The sequence below is a fragment of the Mobula hypostoma genome, chromosome 2, assembly GCF_963921235.1.
Source record: "Mobula hypostoma chromosome 2, sMobHyp1.1, whole genome shotgun sequence".
NCBI lineage: Eukaryota > Metazoa > Chordata > Chondrichthyes > Myliobatiformes > Myliobatidae > Mobula > Mobula hypostoma.
In genome coordinates, this window is record NC_086098.1 from 16,919,391 (window position 1) to 16,936,555 (window position 17,165).

At 43.2% G+C, this 17,165-nt stretch overlaps 1 protein-coding gene across 1 annotated transcript in view; it reads left to right on the forward strand.

Moving 5' to 3' along the window:
- Positions 1-17,165, forward strand: part of lama4 (laminin, alpha 4) — a 203,573-nt gene that overhangs the window by 175,229 nt on the left and 11,179 nt on the right. The window contains exons 34-38 of the mRNA XM_063033697.1: positions 4,251-4,440; positions 7,184-7,339; positions 8,079-8,238; positions 14,211-14,341; positions 14,504-14,597. Of these exons, the coding sequence (XP_062889767.1) occupies positions 4,251-4,440; positions 7,184-7,339; positions 8,079-8,238; positions 14,211-14,341; positions 14,504-14,597 (731 nt within the window). The remainder of the gene's footprint in view (positions 1-4,250; positions 4,441-7,183; positions 7,340-8,078; positions 8,239-14,210; positions 14,342-14,503; positions 14,598-17,165) is intronic.

Below are 17,165 nucleotides of genomic sequence, written 5' to 3' on the forward strand. Positions count from 1 at the left end.
TAGGGGTGATTTCAGCACACGGCCCACTTAAATGAATGGAAAATCTATGGTAAATTTAGCTGATTCTAAGCAGTAGAAATGACACCAGCCTGAAGTATTTTTCTGTTCACTCCTAATTCAAGATTCAAGATTATTTATTATCATTCTTCAGTACAAGAGTGTAAAGGAGAATGAAATGATTGTTATTCCAAATCCAAAGCAACATATAAAATCACAATAAATATAAATCTATCAGCAATCCCATAAAACACAATGTACAAATAATTTTTAAGTGTGGCCATATCATCAAGTCAAGTTTATTGTCATTTAACTATATACATATATACTGTCAAATGAGACAATGTTTCTCCGGACCAGAGTGTGAGATACAGTAGTACACACTTACACACATATAATACATAATAAATGAGGAAAGTAAGAATTATAACTACAAATGAATTACGTATAGATGAACAAAATAAAGTACATAAAATAAAGCAACACACATCAAAGTTGCTGGTGAACGCAGCAGGCCAGGCAGCATCTCTAGGAAGAGGTACAGTCGACGTTTCAGGCCGAGACCCTTCGTCAGGACTAACTGAAGGAAGAGTGAGTAAGGGATTTGAAAGTTGGAGGGGGAGGGGGAGATCCAAAATGATAGGAGAAGACAGGAGGGGGAGGGATGGAGCCAAGAGCTGGACAGGTGATAGGCAAAAGGGGATACGAGAGGATCATGGGACAGGAGGTCTGGGAAGAAAGACGGGGGGGGGCACCCAGAGGATGGGCAAGGGGTATATTCAGAGGGACAGAGGGAGAAAAAGGAGAGTGAGAGAAAGAATGTGTGTATAAAAATAAGTAACAGATGGGGTACGAGGGGGAGGTGGGGCATTAACGGAAGTTTGAGAAGTCACGCTATCAGGTTGGAGGCTACCCAGACGGAATATAAGGTGTTGTTCCTCCAACCTGAGTGTGGCTTCATCTTTACAGTAGAGGAGGCCGTGGATAGACATATCAGAATGGGAATGGGATGTGGAATTAAAATGTGTGGCCACTGGGAGATCCTGCTTTCTCTGCTGGACAGAGCGTAGGTGTTCAGCAAAGCGGTCTCCCAGTCTGCGTCGGGTCTCACCAATATATAAAAGGCCACATCGGGAGCACCGGACGCAGTATATCACCCCAGCCGACTCAGAGGTGAAGTGTTGCCTCACCTGGAAGGACTGTTTGGGGCCCTGAATAGTGGTAAGGGAGGAAGTGTAAGGGCATGTGTAGCACTTGTTCCGCTTACACGGATAAGTGCCAGGAGGGAGATCAGTGGGGAGGGATGGGGGGGACGAATGGACACGGGAGTTGTGTAGGGAGAGATCCCTGCGGAATGCAGGGGGGGGGAGGGAAAGATGTGCTTAGTGGTGGGATCCCGTTGGAGGTGGCGGCAGTTACGAAGAATAATATGTTGGACCCAAAGGCTGGTGGGGTGGTAGGTGAGGACCAGGGGAACCCTATTCCTAGTGGGGTGGCGGGAGGATGGAGTGAGAGCAGATGTATGTGAAATGGGGGAGATGCGTTTAAGAGCAGAGTTGATAGTGGAGGAAGGGAAGCCCCTTTCTTTAAAAAAGGAAGACATCTCCCTCGTCCTAGAATGAAAAGCCTCATCCTGAGAGCAGATGCGGCGGAGACGGAGGAATTGCGAGAAGGGGATGGCGTTTTTGCAAGAGACAGGGTGAGAAGAGGAATAGTCCAGATAGCTGTAAGAGTCAGTAGGCTTATAGTAGACATCAGTGGATAAGCTGTCTCCAGAGACAGAGACAGAAAGATCTAGAAAGGGGAGGGAGGTGTCGGAAATGGAACAGGTAAACTTGAGGGCAGGGTGAAAGTTGAAGGCTTTCCCAGTTTGATCTCCCAGTGGCCACACATTTTAATTCCACATCCCATTCCCATTCTGACATGTCTATCCACGGCCTCTTCTACTGTAAAGATGAAGCCACACTCAGGTTGGAGAAACAACACCATATATTCCGTCTGGGTAGCCTCCAACCTGAAGGCGTGAACATCAACTTCTCTAACTTCCGCTAATGCCCCACCTCCCCCTCGTACCCCATCTGTTACTTATTTTTATACACACATTCTTTCTCTCACTCTCCTTTTTCTCCCTCTGTCCCTCTGAATATACCCCTTGCCCATCCTCTGGGTTCCCCTCCTTGTCTTTCTCCCTGGGCCTCCTGTCCCATGATTCTCTCATATCCCTTTTGCCAATCACCTGTTCAGCTCTTGGCTCCATCCCTCCCCCTCCTGTCTTCTCCTATCATTTTGGATCTCCCCCTCCCCCTCCAACTTTCAAATCCCTTACTCACTCTTCCTTCAGTTAGTCCTGACGAAGGGTCTCGGCCTGAAACGTCGACTGCACCTCTTCCTAGAGATGCTGCCTGGCCTGCTGCATTCACCAGCAACTTTGATGTGTGTTGCTTGAATTTCCAGCATCTGCAGAATTCCTGTTGTTTACATAAAATAAATATTGTTTTGGATTAGATTATTAGATTAGATTAGATTATGAGGACACACAGTCCCCTTCTATTGTAATTTAGTAATGCTTGTATTAAGAAACGATACAATGTTTTTCCAGAATGATATCATGGAAACACATGACAAACCGACTTAAAAACTAACAAAAACCATGTAATTATAACATATAGTTACAACAGTGCAAAACAATACTGTAATTTGATAAGAACAGACCATGGGCACGGTAAAAGTCTCAAAGTCTCTCGAAAGTCCCATCATCTCACGCAGACGGTGAACCTCCAGCGCCGCCAGTTTGCCGATGCAGCATCCTGGAAGCATCTGACCACAGTCCAACTCCGAGTCCGTCCGAAAAACTCCGAGCCTCCGACCCACCTCTCCGAAACCGAGCACCGAGCACCATCTCTGCCGAGCGCTTTAACCCCAGGCCCAGCAACAGGCAATAGGCAATAAGCAAAGCCGAGGATTTGGGGCCTTACCCTCTGGAGATTCTCGATCGCACAATAACAGAGGCAGCGAAGCAAGCATTTCAGAAGTTACTCCAGGTGTTCCTCTGTGCTTCTTAACGACTGTCTCCATCAAATCCGGATTGTGCACGGCCCCCTATTTAACACATATCGATATCATTTGGAACTGCTGTGCACGCTGTGTCGCGCCGCCATCTTCTCCTCCCTCCCTATTTTTACTTGTAGGGTGCAGTATAAATGATCTGATGACACTGTGAATGTGCTGCGACAGAGAGCTCAGAAGCCTAATGTCCTGAGGAAAAAAGCTGTTTTTTCCAACCTGACTGTTCTTGGTTTTATGCATCAGAGTCTCCTTAGTGAAAGTCGAAGAGGGTGCTGGATGGATGGATGGGATCTTTGATGACGCTAAGGTCCTGCGCATGCAACACACCTGATAAATATCCCCAGTGGTTGGATTAGCTTATATACTTGATCTGATTGTATGTACATAAAGTGACACTGGGTGTAGGAATATCTGAACATAAGGTGACTCCGACAGGAACCAGTGAAGTGCCTGATGTGGATGTAGTGGTGGTGGAGGTGTTGATCAGCCTGATGACTTGGGGATGTACCTGTTTTTGAGACTAGAAGTCCTAGTGTAGATGCTGCCGAGCTTCTTCCATGATGGGATAACTCATCTCCTTCTACCTTAGGCCACGAACTTATCAATCACCCCTGATGAGTTATTAACTGCCGAGTCATTAACTTCAAACTTTCTGCATAATCACTCAAAGAGTTGAACTGCATGTGCATGTAACGAGAGCTGTATAACTCATCTCCTTCTACCTTATGCTACGAACTTATCAATCACCCCTGCCGTGGACACTTTCTGGAGGTCCAAGATTTGCATGCTCCACGACAGCTGGACTAAGTGTGTAAACGTAGGGTGGGGGGGGCTATGTTGAAAAATAAATGTGCTAGGTTTTCTAAAATTGACTCCTACTACCCTAGGCCACGAACTTATCAATCACCTGTTGTACCTCTAAGAAAATCAATAATACAAGTTTCACAAAATAAAGAAGTGCTTTCTCTATTTTCCCCACTTGCCCATGACTCAATAATTTATACTATTGTCCTGAGTAGCCTGAACTTCAATAAACTTCCACTGAAGCTATGCCAGTGTAGAATGGCATGTATAGTTGACCTTAATAATTGTATTGAAATGGCTTCTGTTCAGAGAAAGTTATTAGAAGCATCAGCCTATTCATGTGGATTATTTTGTTGATGGCTGTAATGAATTTGCACTTTCAGGTCTCATTTCTCCGTCAATGTGAGAACTCATTCTTCTCACGGGCTCATATTCTACGTGGCGAGCGAGAATGAAGACCAGTTCATGGCGCTTTTCATCGCTCGCGGATACTTTATTTACACGTTCAGCAATGGTCATGACAAACTGAAAATAAAGAGCACAAAGAAATTTAATGATGGTATCTGGCACAATGTAAGTCTGAGCAATACCCTTCTACTTCTTTACTCTTCGCAAGGACACCATGATAGTGTCTATTTGAATTTAGTGTCTACTAGAATTCCTAATTCTTTGCTCTTTGTTCGGACACCATGCAAGTGCACGATAGTGTCTATTTGCATAATGTTTATATGTACGTGCATGTATGTTGACATCCAACCTTCATTACATGGGGGTGCCACGGTGGCGTAGCAGTTAACATGACGCTATTACAGCTTGGGGCAGCAGAGTTCGGAGTTCAATTCCAGTGGTGTCCCCTCTAAGGAGTTTGTACTTCTTCCCCATGAACGTGTGGATTTCTCCTGGGTGCTCTGGTTTCCTCCCACAGTCCAAAGACTTACCGGACAGTGGGTTAATTGGTCATTGTAAATTGTGATTAGGCTAGGATTAAAAACATGAGTTACTGGGTGATGCAGCTCTGTTGAACCAGAAGGGCCCTCTCTCCAAATAAATAAATCTTTTTTTATGTTGTAATCTATTATGATATCTCTCCAAATTAGCTATTTTAACAAGAAAATTGTGTATCACAATGTTAATAATTAGTATGATACATGTTTACATTCCTATATCGTATACACCCATTGCACCGATACATCCAGAAAGTATGTACTGTATGTTTTTTAATTGTCCTTACAGATTCTACCTTTTCCATCTTGGAGGACCATACAAAACAGCACTTTTTTTAAAAGTGTGTGTGTGTACTCAATTTGATAATGCCAGTTTATTACTTGCCAGATCCATTCACTTATAACATAACCTAACAATAATAAATCTTACTACAATAACAATATTGTTAGTAAATTTTCTATGTAAAATGTGCAGCTACGCATCTTCTCAACAAAACTCACACAGGTGTAATATCCTCACTGTCCCTGCACAACATTGCACAACATCCACTAAATAGCTTTCCTGTTCTCCTTGTTCTGTTGATAGTTATTGAGTCTGTTCATGCATTCACATTTATTTAAGTTTGATTATTGACATTTGTAATGTGACCATTCAGCTAATTGTTGATTGCTCATAGCTGTTTTCCCTATTGTCTTGTAAATTGTTGGTTACTATTGTGTTGTCTGTATTGGTGGTGTAGTCAACATTCTGGGCCGACACCCTTCATCAGAACTGGTGAAGGTTCCTGCTGAAGGGTCTCAACCCAAAACATCAACTATACTCTTTTCCGTAGATGCTGCCTGGCCTGCTGAGTTCTTCCAGCATTTTGTGAGTGTCGATTCCCGGCAACTGATTTATTGATCATTACAGAATGTCTCTCTGGTGCTTCCCACTTCTTCCCCTCTCCCTTCCCCTTTTCACAACTGATTTCCTGCTCCCTGCCCCCTCTCCACTCTCAGTCCACAATACAGACCCATATCAGAATCAGGTTTATCATCACTAACTTATGCCATGACATTTGTTTTTCTTCTGGCAGTAGTAGAGTGCAATATGTAAAATTACTACTGTACTCTGCAAAGGTCTAGGTACCCTAGCTATATAAATGTGCCTAAGACTTGTTCAATATTGTATATTTATTGCTGATGAGGTGAATTAACATTAGACTGCCAAACCTTCATCAGGATACACAGCAGGCTGACAAATCATAGCCTGGACTTTGCACCATAATTTTCCCTTTTCCCAACAAAGTAATACCATTTCATCTACTCAGCCTTCCTAAATGGTGAAAATAGCATTCAAAATAAATTCTACTTTGATTATTACCTATGTTGCATTGTATATAGCACCTTAACATCAATATTCAGAAAAGGCACTGCACCAGAAGGGCCATGAGTTAGGCCAGACTTAGTACTACCAATGTCATTGGAATTCCTCATATATTTCCTGAGTGCCTTCCGAGCCATGATACCACGGTCAAAAGAGACCATTAACAAAGGAAAATCAAAGGGGTAATTAGATCCCAGCTGGAACATTGGCCAAATAAAAAGGTGCAAATGCCTGAAGGAAAAGAAAATTTTAAATTTATTTATAAACTCTATTTAATTTTATTCTCTGATAAACAGAACAATGTTGAGGTACTTTCCCATGGTGTCCAAAGAATGCAGAACCCAATTATAGATGTCTACTTCCAATAGTGAATATGACTTCTTCCCCAGATTTAGTCCTCATATACAACATTGGCAGAACAAAGAAGGAGACAGCAGCAGAGGTTACAGTTGGTTGATTTGGTCCTTTAAATTGTGTAACAATCTCATTATACTCTGTAGGTTTTTAACAATATATTATATTGGAAACAGATAAAAAGTTGTTTTTTTCAAGTAATTAAATGTACTGTAATTAACTTAACTCCAACCTGATGGCATGAATATCGATTTCCCCTTCCAGCAGACATCCTCCCTCCCTCTTCCTCTATTCCCCACTCTGACCTTTTACTTCTTCTCACCTGCCTATCACTTCCCCCTGGGTCCCCTTCTCCTTCTCTTCTTCCTATGGTTCACTCTCCTCTCCAGTCAGATTCTTTCTTCTCCAGCCCTTGATCTTTCCCACCCACCTGGCTTCACCTACAGTATCACCTTTCAGCTAGCCTCCTTCCCCTCCCTCACCGCCTTTTAATTCCGGCATCTTCCCCTTTCCTTCTCGGTTCTGAAGAAGGGTCTTGGCCTGAAAATGTTAACTGTTCATTCATTTCTACAGATGCTGACTGAGTTCCCCCAGCATTTTATGTGTGTTGCTCGTGTTTAAACTTAACTAAATTGTTTTGTTTGTTATTTAGGTCATCTTTACACGTGAAAATAACAAAGGGCGATTGGTAATAGATGGTCTCCATGCTCTGGAGAACCATCTCAACATTCCTATTCATTCATTACAAGTCCATGAACCATTCTACATAGGAGGTGTGCCTCTACAAAAAGCAGGAAAGAACATTCAGGTGAGTTGTTCTAGTAACCCCATCACATAGTACCAATGTATTGTAGAGCTAATAGATGCAGTCACTTTCAGCACAGTCCGATTCTCTTTTGGGAAGATCGGAAAAGGTATCTGTCTTCTGTGTGCATTTGAAATTAGTATTTAAATAACATAGGAATGTTAAAAAATCATCAAACATCCACTCCAAGAGAGTTAAGTTTCATAAATTTTAAAAATTATTATTAAAACCAATTTTTTCAGAATATCCTTTTTTTTAGGAAAGGGCAAAGTTTGTATCATTGTATTTTCTCACAATTTTTGGTATTACCGCGGCTCAAGTGACCTTTCCATTGTTTAATGCCAAGTCCGTTGCTGGGACATTGCCAGCTTCTAGGCAAAAGGAAAATCACCATGGAATCTTGCTTCCCTTTATCAGACTGGAAATAAGTCAGAATTTCTATGGAAGGGAATAAACAATTTGTAACAGGACAATGTTGACATTTCAGTTTCTATGGAGTTGAATAAACGGTCAACGTTTCTATGGAAAGCAATAAACAGGCTTCTTCCCCCTTCATTTTCAGTTCTGATGGAGTGTCTCAGGCTGAAATATCGATTGGTTCTTCCCCTCCATAGATGCTGCTTGACCTGCTGAGTACCTCTGGCATGTTGTGTATGTTGCATGTAGATTTAAATATTTGATGCCTGTGAGTAATTTCATAATGAATTGAGTAATTAATTAAGAGATCTTTCTTTTTCATCAGGTCAAATCCATCCGAAGCTTTAATGGTTGTCTTCAGAACTTTCAGCTGAATGGTTGGTCTCTTCCATCAGCTACCCACACATTCGGTGTTACACCTTGTTTCGAAGGTCCAACTGAACCAGGGACTTTCTTTTCTGCAGAAGGAGGATATGTGATACTGGGTGAGTAAGATGGGCACATCCCATCACACATCAGGTGAAAGGGTAACTGATAAATTATTTCATACTACAAAAGACCCGATCTATAAAAATCCAACTTCCTGACTCTGCACTCTCACATCTTTGCCAGGAAGCAAAGGAGAAAACACTTTAAAAAAAACTGCAATGTCTTTTCCAAATTTCAGGTAAATCAAATGTCACAAATCAAGAGGCATCCCTCATTAGTGCACTCTTAATTACCTTTGATTACCATCCTAATTCTACGAGTTGCAAATCAGTCCTCAAGGACTACCTCAGGAACGGAACCCTTCTGCAAGCTAGGGACATCCTTGGGCCCACTCAGGAAATTAGAAAATCATTGTCACTCCGGGTACATCGACCATGTCAATCAAAGTGAAGATTAGCTTTATTTGTCACACGTGCATGCAGTGAAATGCTTCTTCTGTGTCAAATCAAATTAGCAAGAAAGTGCTGCCACCCTTCCAGTACCAACAGCATGCCCACAACTCACTAATCCTAACCATACATCTTTGGACTGTGGGAGGAAACCAGAGCACCTGGAGGAAACTCATGCAGTCATGGCGAAAACGTACAAACTCCTTACAGACAGTGGGCAGGAAAAGAATCCCAATCTTACAGATGTCTGCTGTAAAGAATTGCACTGACCACTACACTAGCGTACCACCCAAATGAAAGAATTATTTAAATGAACTGGATGAAATAGGTTCACAATGCGGCTGATAAATCTCAGAGTATATGAAAATTGTCAAAGAAATACGAAGCATGAAACCTGAGGTGCCCCTCAGGGCTGTGTACTAAGCCCCCTCCTTTACTCTCTGCATACTCATGACTGTGTCACCACCCACAGCTCTAATCTGCTAATTAAATTTGCTGATGACACTGCACTGATTTGCCTAATCTCAAATAAAAATGAGGCAGCCTACAGAGAAGTCATCACCCTGACACAGTGGTGTCGAGAAAACAACCTCTCCCTCAATGTCGCAAAAACAAAGGAGCTGTTTGTGGACTACAGGAGGAATGAAGTCATGGTAACCCCTATTGACATCAATGGATCTGGGGTTGAGAGGGTGAACAGCTTTAAGTTCCTCGGCATAAACATTACCAGGGATCTCACGTGGTCTGTACTTACCGGCTGTGTTGTGATAAAGGCACAACAGCGCCTCTTTCACCTCAAACAGTTGAAGAAGTTTGGTATGGGCCCCCAAATCCTAAGAACTTTCTACAGGGGCACAATTGAGAGCATCCTGACTGGCTGCATCAGTGTTAAAAGGGCCCGAAGGATCACTGGGGACCCAAGTCACCCCAACCACAAACTGATTCAGCTGCTACCATCCGGGAAACAGTACCACAGCATAAAAGACAGGACCAACAGGCTCCAGGACAACTTCTTCCACCAGGCCATCAGACTGCTTAATTCATGCTGACACAACTGTATTTCTGTTATATTGACTGCTAATATTTAACAATCTTGTTGTTGTCCTGTTGTACATACTATTTATTATAAATTGATATAAAATGCACATTGCACACTTAGACGGAGATGTAACTTAAAGATTTATACTCCTCATGTATATGAAGGATGTAAGTAATAAAGTCAATTCAATTTGATTCAGTTCAAACTGCTCGCATAAGAAGTGGATGTTAAGAGCCATGGTAGAGTAGCAGTTAGCTCAATGCTGTTACAGCTCACGGCATCCAAGTTTGGAGATCAATTCTGACATCATCTGTAAGGAGTCTATACATCCTTCCATGACTGCATGGATTTTCTCTGGGTGCTCTGGTTTCCTCCCACAGTCTATAGATGTACTGGTCATTGTAAATTGTCCAATGATTAGGTCATGAGACCATAAGACATAGGAGCAAAATTAGGCCGTTTGGCCCTTTGAGTTTGCTCTGACATTCAATCATGTCTGATCCTTTTCTTTTCTCCTCCTCAGCCCCACTCTCCTGCCTTCTCCCCATACCCTTTGATGCCATGGACAATCAAGCACCAATCAATCTCTGCCTTAAATACACCGAATAACCTGACCTCCACAGCTGTCTGTGGTAACAAATTCTACAAATTCACCATCCTCTGGCTAAAGATATTTCTCCACATCTCTGTTTTAGATGGATAGCCCTCTATCCTAACGCTGTGCTCTCTTGTCCTAGACTCCCCTGCCATGGGAAACATCCTTTCCACATCTACTCTGTCTAGGTCTTTCAACATGTGAAAGGTTTCAATGAGCTCCTCCTCATCCTTCTAAATCCCAGTGAGAACAGGCCCAGAGCCATCAAATGTTCCTCATATGATAACCCTTTCATTCCTGGAATCATCCTTGTGAACCTCCTCTGGACCCTCTCCAATGCCAGCACATCTTTTCTAAGATGAGGGGCCCAAAACTGTTCACGATATTCAAGGTGAGGCCTCACCCGTGCCTTATAAAGCCTCAGTATCACATCCTTGCTCTGGTATTCTAGACCTCTTGAAATGAATGCTATTATGGCATTTGCTTTCCTCACTACCGACTCAACCTGCAAGTTAACCTTCAAGGTGTTCTGCTCAAGGACTCCCAAGTCCCTTTGCATCTCAGATTTTTGGATTTTCTCCCCAGTTAGAAAATAGTCTGCAAATTTATTTCTACTACCAAAGTATATGACCATGCATTTTCCAACATAGTATTTCATTTGCCACTTTCTTTACCATACTCCTAATCTGTCTAAGTCCTTCTGCATCCTACCTGTTTCCTCACCACTACCTGCTGCTCCACCAATTGTTGTATCATCTACAAGCTTGGCAACAAAGCCATCTATTCCATCATCTAAATCATTGATATACAGCATAAAAAGAAGCGGTCCCAAAACCGACTCCTGCAAAACTCCACTAGTCACTGGCAGCCAACCAGAAAAGGATCCTTTTATTCCCACTTGCTGCCTCTTATCAATCAGCCATACTAGTAACTTTTCTGTAATACCATGGGCTCTTAATTTGATAAGCAGCCTCATGTGTGGCACTTTTTCAAAGGCCTTCTGAAAATTCAAATATACAACATCCACTGCATCCCCTTTATCTATTCTACTTGTCATCTCCTCAAAGAATTTCAAACAGGTTTGTCAGGAAAGATTTTTCCTTAAGGAAACTATGCTGACTTTGTCCTATCTTGTCCTGTATCACCAAGTACTCCATCACCTCATCCTTAACAATTGACTCCAACATCTTCCCAACCACTGGGGTCAAGCTAACTGGTTTAAATTGAATTGAATTGACTTTATTTCTTACGTCCTTCACATACATGAGGAGTAAAAATCTTTACGTTACGTCTCCATCTAAAAGTGCAATGTCAATCATAGTACTTTATAATAATTTACAATAATTAGAACAGTCAATGTAACATAGTAAATACACTCAAATCAGCGTGAGTAATCAGTCTGATAGTCTGCTGGTAGAAGCTGTCCTGGAGACTGTTGGTCCTGGCTTTTATGCTGTGGTACCATTTTCCGGATGGTAGCAGCTGGAATAGATTGTGGTCAGACAGACTCTTGTCCCCAATGATCCTTTGGGCCCTTTTTACACATCTGTCTTTGTAAGTGTCCTGAATTATGAGAAGTTCACAACTACAGATGTGCTGGGCTGTCTGCACCACTCTCTGCAGAATCCTACAATTAAGGGAGGTACAGTTCCCATACCAGGCAGTGATGCAGCCAGTCAGGATGCTCTCAATTGTGCCCCTGTAGAAAGTTTCTTAGGATTTGGTGGCCCATACCAAATTTTCTCAACCGTCTGAGGTGAAAGTGGCACTGCTGTGCCTCTTTCACCACGCAGCTGGTGTGTACAGACCACGTGAGGTCCTCGGAGATGTGGATGTTGAGGAACTTAAAGCTGTTTACCATCTCAACCCCAGATCCATTGATGTCAATAGGGATTAGGCCGTCTCCATTCCTCCTGTAATCTATAACCAGCTCCATTGTTTTTGCGACTTTGAGGGAGACCTCATAGGCCTTCAACCAATTCACCCTCTTGAGATCTATTTCCAATCTAATTTTCCCAATTGACCTGAATATTAAAATCTTCCATACCTATCATAACATTACCCTTTTGACACATCTTTTCTGTTTCCTATTGTAATCTGTAGTCCACATTCCAGCTACTGTTGGGAGGCCTGTATGTACAGTAACTGCCATCAGGGTCAGGGTCTTTTTACACTTACATTTTCTTAACTCAACCCACAAGGGTTCAACATCTGCCGATTCTATGTCACATCTTTCTGATGATTTGATGCCAAGCCACATCACCCCCTCTGCCTACCTTCCTATCCGTCTGACACAACGTGTAACCTTGGACGTTCAGCTCCCATCTACAACCATACCTCAGCCACGATTCAATGATGGCCACAACATCATACCCAACAATCCATACTATTACAACAAGATATTCACTATATTTCCTATATTCTGTGCATTGAGACATAACACTTTGAGTACTGTATTTGCTACCCTTTTTGATTCTGCATCTTTAATTCACTGGACTCATCCTGCTGTCTGCAATTTTGTCCTGTCATCTGCCTGCCCTTCCTAACAGTCTGATTGCACGTTATCTTTGCTTTTTTACCAACCGTCCTATCCTGAGTCCCTTCACTCCGGTTCTCACTGCCACCCCCCCCCCCCCCGCCAAATTAGTGTAAAGCCTCCCTAACAGTTCTAACAAACCTGCCCATGAGAATATTGGTCCTCCTCAGGTTCAGGTGCAACCCGTCCCTTTTGTGCAGGTCACACCTCCCCCAGAAGAGATCACAATGATGCAAGAATCTGAGGCCCTGCCCCCTGTGCCTGCTCAGCCATGCATTTATCTGCCAAGTCTCCCTAATTTTACCCTCACTAGCACACAGCACAGGCAGAAATCCAGAAATTGTTATCCTGGAGGTCCTGTTTCTCAGCTTTCTGACTAGCTCTCTAAATTCTCTCTTCAGGTTCTCTTTGCTTTTCCTTCCTATGTCATTGGTACCAAAATGTACCAAGAAATCTGACTGCTCTCCCTCCTGCTCCAAATCCTGTGGACACGATCTGTGACGTCCCCGACATTGGCACCTGGGAAGTAACATAACATCCTGGCGTCTCATTTACCTCCACAGAATCTCTGACTACTGAGTCCCCTATCACTACCACTCCCCTCTTCTCCCTCTTTCCCTTTTGCCCCACAGACCCATGCTCAGTGCCAGCAACCCGGTCTCCATGGCATTTGCCTGGGAGGTTATCCCTGACAACAGTATCCAAAATGGTGTACTTACTATTGAGGAGACTGGCCACAGGGGCGCTCTGCACTAACTGCCTATTCACCTTCCCATTCCTTATCCTTATCCAGCTACCCAACTCCTGCAACTTTTGGGTGACGACTTCCCTGTGACCCTGATCGATTATCTCCTCACTCTCCCGTACAAGCCGCTCATCCAGTTGCTGCTCCAGTTCCCTAACTCGGTCTTCAAGAAGCTGCAGCCCGATGCACTTCACACAGACGTAGTTCCCAGGGAGATTCTGGGTCTCCAACATCCGGCACGAAGAACACACAACAGCCATGTAAACCTCACTGAGTGCCACGGACACAATGTGCCAAGAATAAAGGGAAACTGAACAGAAGCTTACCCGGAGCCAACACCTCTTCCGAGTTGAAGCCTCTTTGAGCCAAAGCCTGACACTCCCATTCTCACCTCTGGCCCACTCCCAACACGACTGCACCACCAACGGCTGTTCCGCTTGTCCATTCTGTATTTATTCCTCTCTGCGCTGCTCCTGCCGCTGATTGGGTCGCCAGAATGACACCGAACACCCACGAAGCTCTCCTTTTAGTTAGGCTGGGATTGAATCAGGGAATCGCTGGGCAGGGCAGTTCGAAGGATCAGAACAGCCTTTGCCACACTGTATCTCCAAATAAAAAAAAATGATTGTGGAAAAAAAATCAATGATTTTGACTTGATTTTCAGACGATTCATTCAATGTTGGATTACGGTTTGAGCTTGTGTTTGAAATCCGTGCTCGAAATCATTCAGGGATCCTGATACACATTCACAGTTCCAGCCACAAATACCTAAACGTCTTCATGGAACATGGGAAGGTAAGGATTTAATGAACAAATCCTGAGGCAATTTTCCTTCATTGGCACTAAGTAGATGAGTCAGACTGGACATTGTATATAGCAGTAATGGAGTCAACTCGTGTTTAAAACTTGTTGCTGCACATTTGGTAAGTTTCTTATCTAAAATTTATTTCTGTGCAGATCACGTTAAAAGTTAGCAATGGAACTGCGGTGTTTGAAACTTCAGTAACTCCAAAGCAAAGTCTCTGTGACAGTCAGTGGCACAGAATAGCAGGTAAAGATAATTTTAATTACCTGATCAATGCTTAAACATATGTAGCCCCCTGGTAAGCCTCAGGCTCGCTCAGCTCGCTTTCGTCTAGGGGGAACAGCCTTCGGCCCCGCCAAACTGGGTAATCAAGTTTGTGTGGATGCTGTGTGATGTACCCCACCCCGCCCAAATAACAGAAAATGCACCATATGCGATTAAATGATTACACTTTACAGATCTTACTGGAACTATGTGATTAATAGAGGTAAACTATAAAAGGAAAGTAAAAGTTGCCAAACTTACCAAAGTTCAACCACTTCGTGCACAACAGTTGGAGATCAATTAACGGTGTCTTCTTTCCACTATTCGATCCCCTCCGACCTCCTCGACCCGCCGCTTGGGACCAACCACGGTGGTCGACCAGACGCTCCACATGAGTCCGTCTTCATCTCCTCTCCTCGCCAAAATCCCTGGGCCTCGGGCTCCTGCTTGGGGTCCGTTCCATCACCCAGCTTACAGCATCTTGTCTCGTCTCTCTGTCCCCATCACACCCTCTGCCCCAAAGCCTGCAAAAACAATAGCTTACAGACACACAAGAAAGAATAACATCTATCCGAATTGGTTAGCAAATGAATACAATTCTCTTATCAGTAATTATAACCCAAGCAATTCTCTTATCAGTAATTATAACCCAAACAAGCTGCGAGAGAGAAGCACTTTCTCAGCAGTTAACATAACAAAGAAGCCATTTTTATTTTTAACATAACATAGAAGCCATTTTATTAGCCTTAGCAGTAACATAAAAGGAGAAACCCCTTACACACAGATGTTACAGATGCTGTATATCCAGAGGAAGAAACGCAAAATGCCGGAGGAACTCACCAGGTACAGGAATGTTTATGTAGAGGAACGAATTATCAATAGTTCGGCCAAGACCCTTAATCAGGACTGGAAAGGAAGGGGGAAAGGAAGGAGCACAAGCTCACAGGTGATAGGTGAAAATTGGTAGGTTGGGGAGTGGTGATGAGGTGAGAAGCTGGGAGGTGTAGGGTGAAAAGGTAAAGGTCTGAAGAACAAGAAGGAATCTGATCTGAGTGGAAAGTGGAGCATGGGACAATGAGAAGGAGGGAACAAAAGGGAGGTGATGGGACAGTGAGGAGAAGAGAAGGGGTAAGAGGGGAGCTTGAATGGGGGGATAGCCAGCCCGTGGTGTAATGACATTTGCACCGGACTTCGAGCCAAGTGGTCCTGGGTTCGAGTCCAGCCAGCTCCTTGCATGCTTTCCATTAGTGCTGGGTTGAGCGCTAAGCTAGCAATTCAGCTTTGCAAAGAGCAGACGAACTGCTAAAGAAACGGCAAGATTGCCCCCCAACGCACCACAAGGCACGGAGAGGAATAAAAACTGCATGGGGAGTGGGAAAAGAGAGAGGGGGGAGAAATTACTGGAAGTTAGAGAAATCAATGTTCACATCAGCAGGTTGGAGCCTACCCAGACGGTATGTGAGGTGCTACTCTCCCAACCTGAGAGCGGCCCTCATCGTGTCATTGGCACATGCCATGGACTGACATGTCAGAATGAGAATGAGAAGTGGAATTAAAATTGGTGGCCACCAGGAAAACCTGCCCTTTGTGTCCAATTAATGCTTGTTTACAAATATTCCACTGAGCTATTTAATCAAAATTAAAATCCTGAACCATTTCATAATAACTTTGATCACTAGGCCCAAATAGTTGGTGTAATAATCAGAATTAGAGGCAGTTAATTTATTGAGAGATCTAGTTTCCTTTTATAATTATATTTCATTGAATTGAATCTATTCAACAACATTTTTATGTGTTTTCCAGTGCTAACAGTGTTGATTCTAGGAATAGGGTACTTATTGTTTAAGGCACTCAGGGATGCAATCAAGCTTTCCTAGACTAATACAGTTAATATAAATAACATGCCTCAACTGCAAAACCAGAGATGTAGGTTGCTCTTTCCATATTTACAAAGAATGTATACATTGATTACAAAGTCAACATCACTTTGCTTGGCTAGGCTGCAATGGTACACACTATTGATCCAGTATGTCTGATGAATGTGTCCATTTATTTTCTTATCTCTGGACTTGCTGATACTATTAGATATTTTAGATTTATCTATCAATAAGGCAGCATATTTATAAAGGTCTTTACTAAACTTCAAGGTCAATAAACCAGAAAACGGCATGAATATTGATAAATTCTTCCCTCCCTCCCCGCTTCTATTCCCTGTTCTGGCCTTTTACTTCTCACCTGCCTATCACATCCCCCGGCACCCCTCCTTTTCCCTTCTCCTGCGGTCTACTCTCCTCTCCTATTGGATTCCTTCCCCCGCAACCCTTTACCTTTCCCAACCATTCGCCTTCACCTATCCTGCCTATCCTCTTTCTTTCTTCTCCCCAACTTTTAATTCTGCCATGCTCCCCCTCCCTTTTCACTCCTGAAGAAGGGTGTCAGCCCGAAATGTTGACTGTTCATTCAGTTCCATAGATGCTGCCTGACCTGCTGAGCTCCTCCAGCATTGTGTGTGTGTGTTGTCTGGATTTAATAGATCACAAGTATCCACAA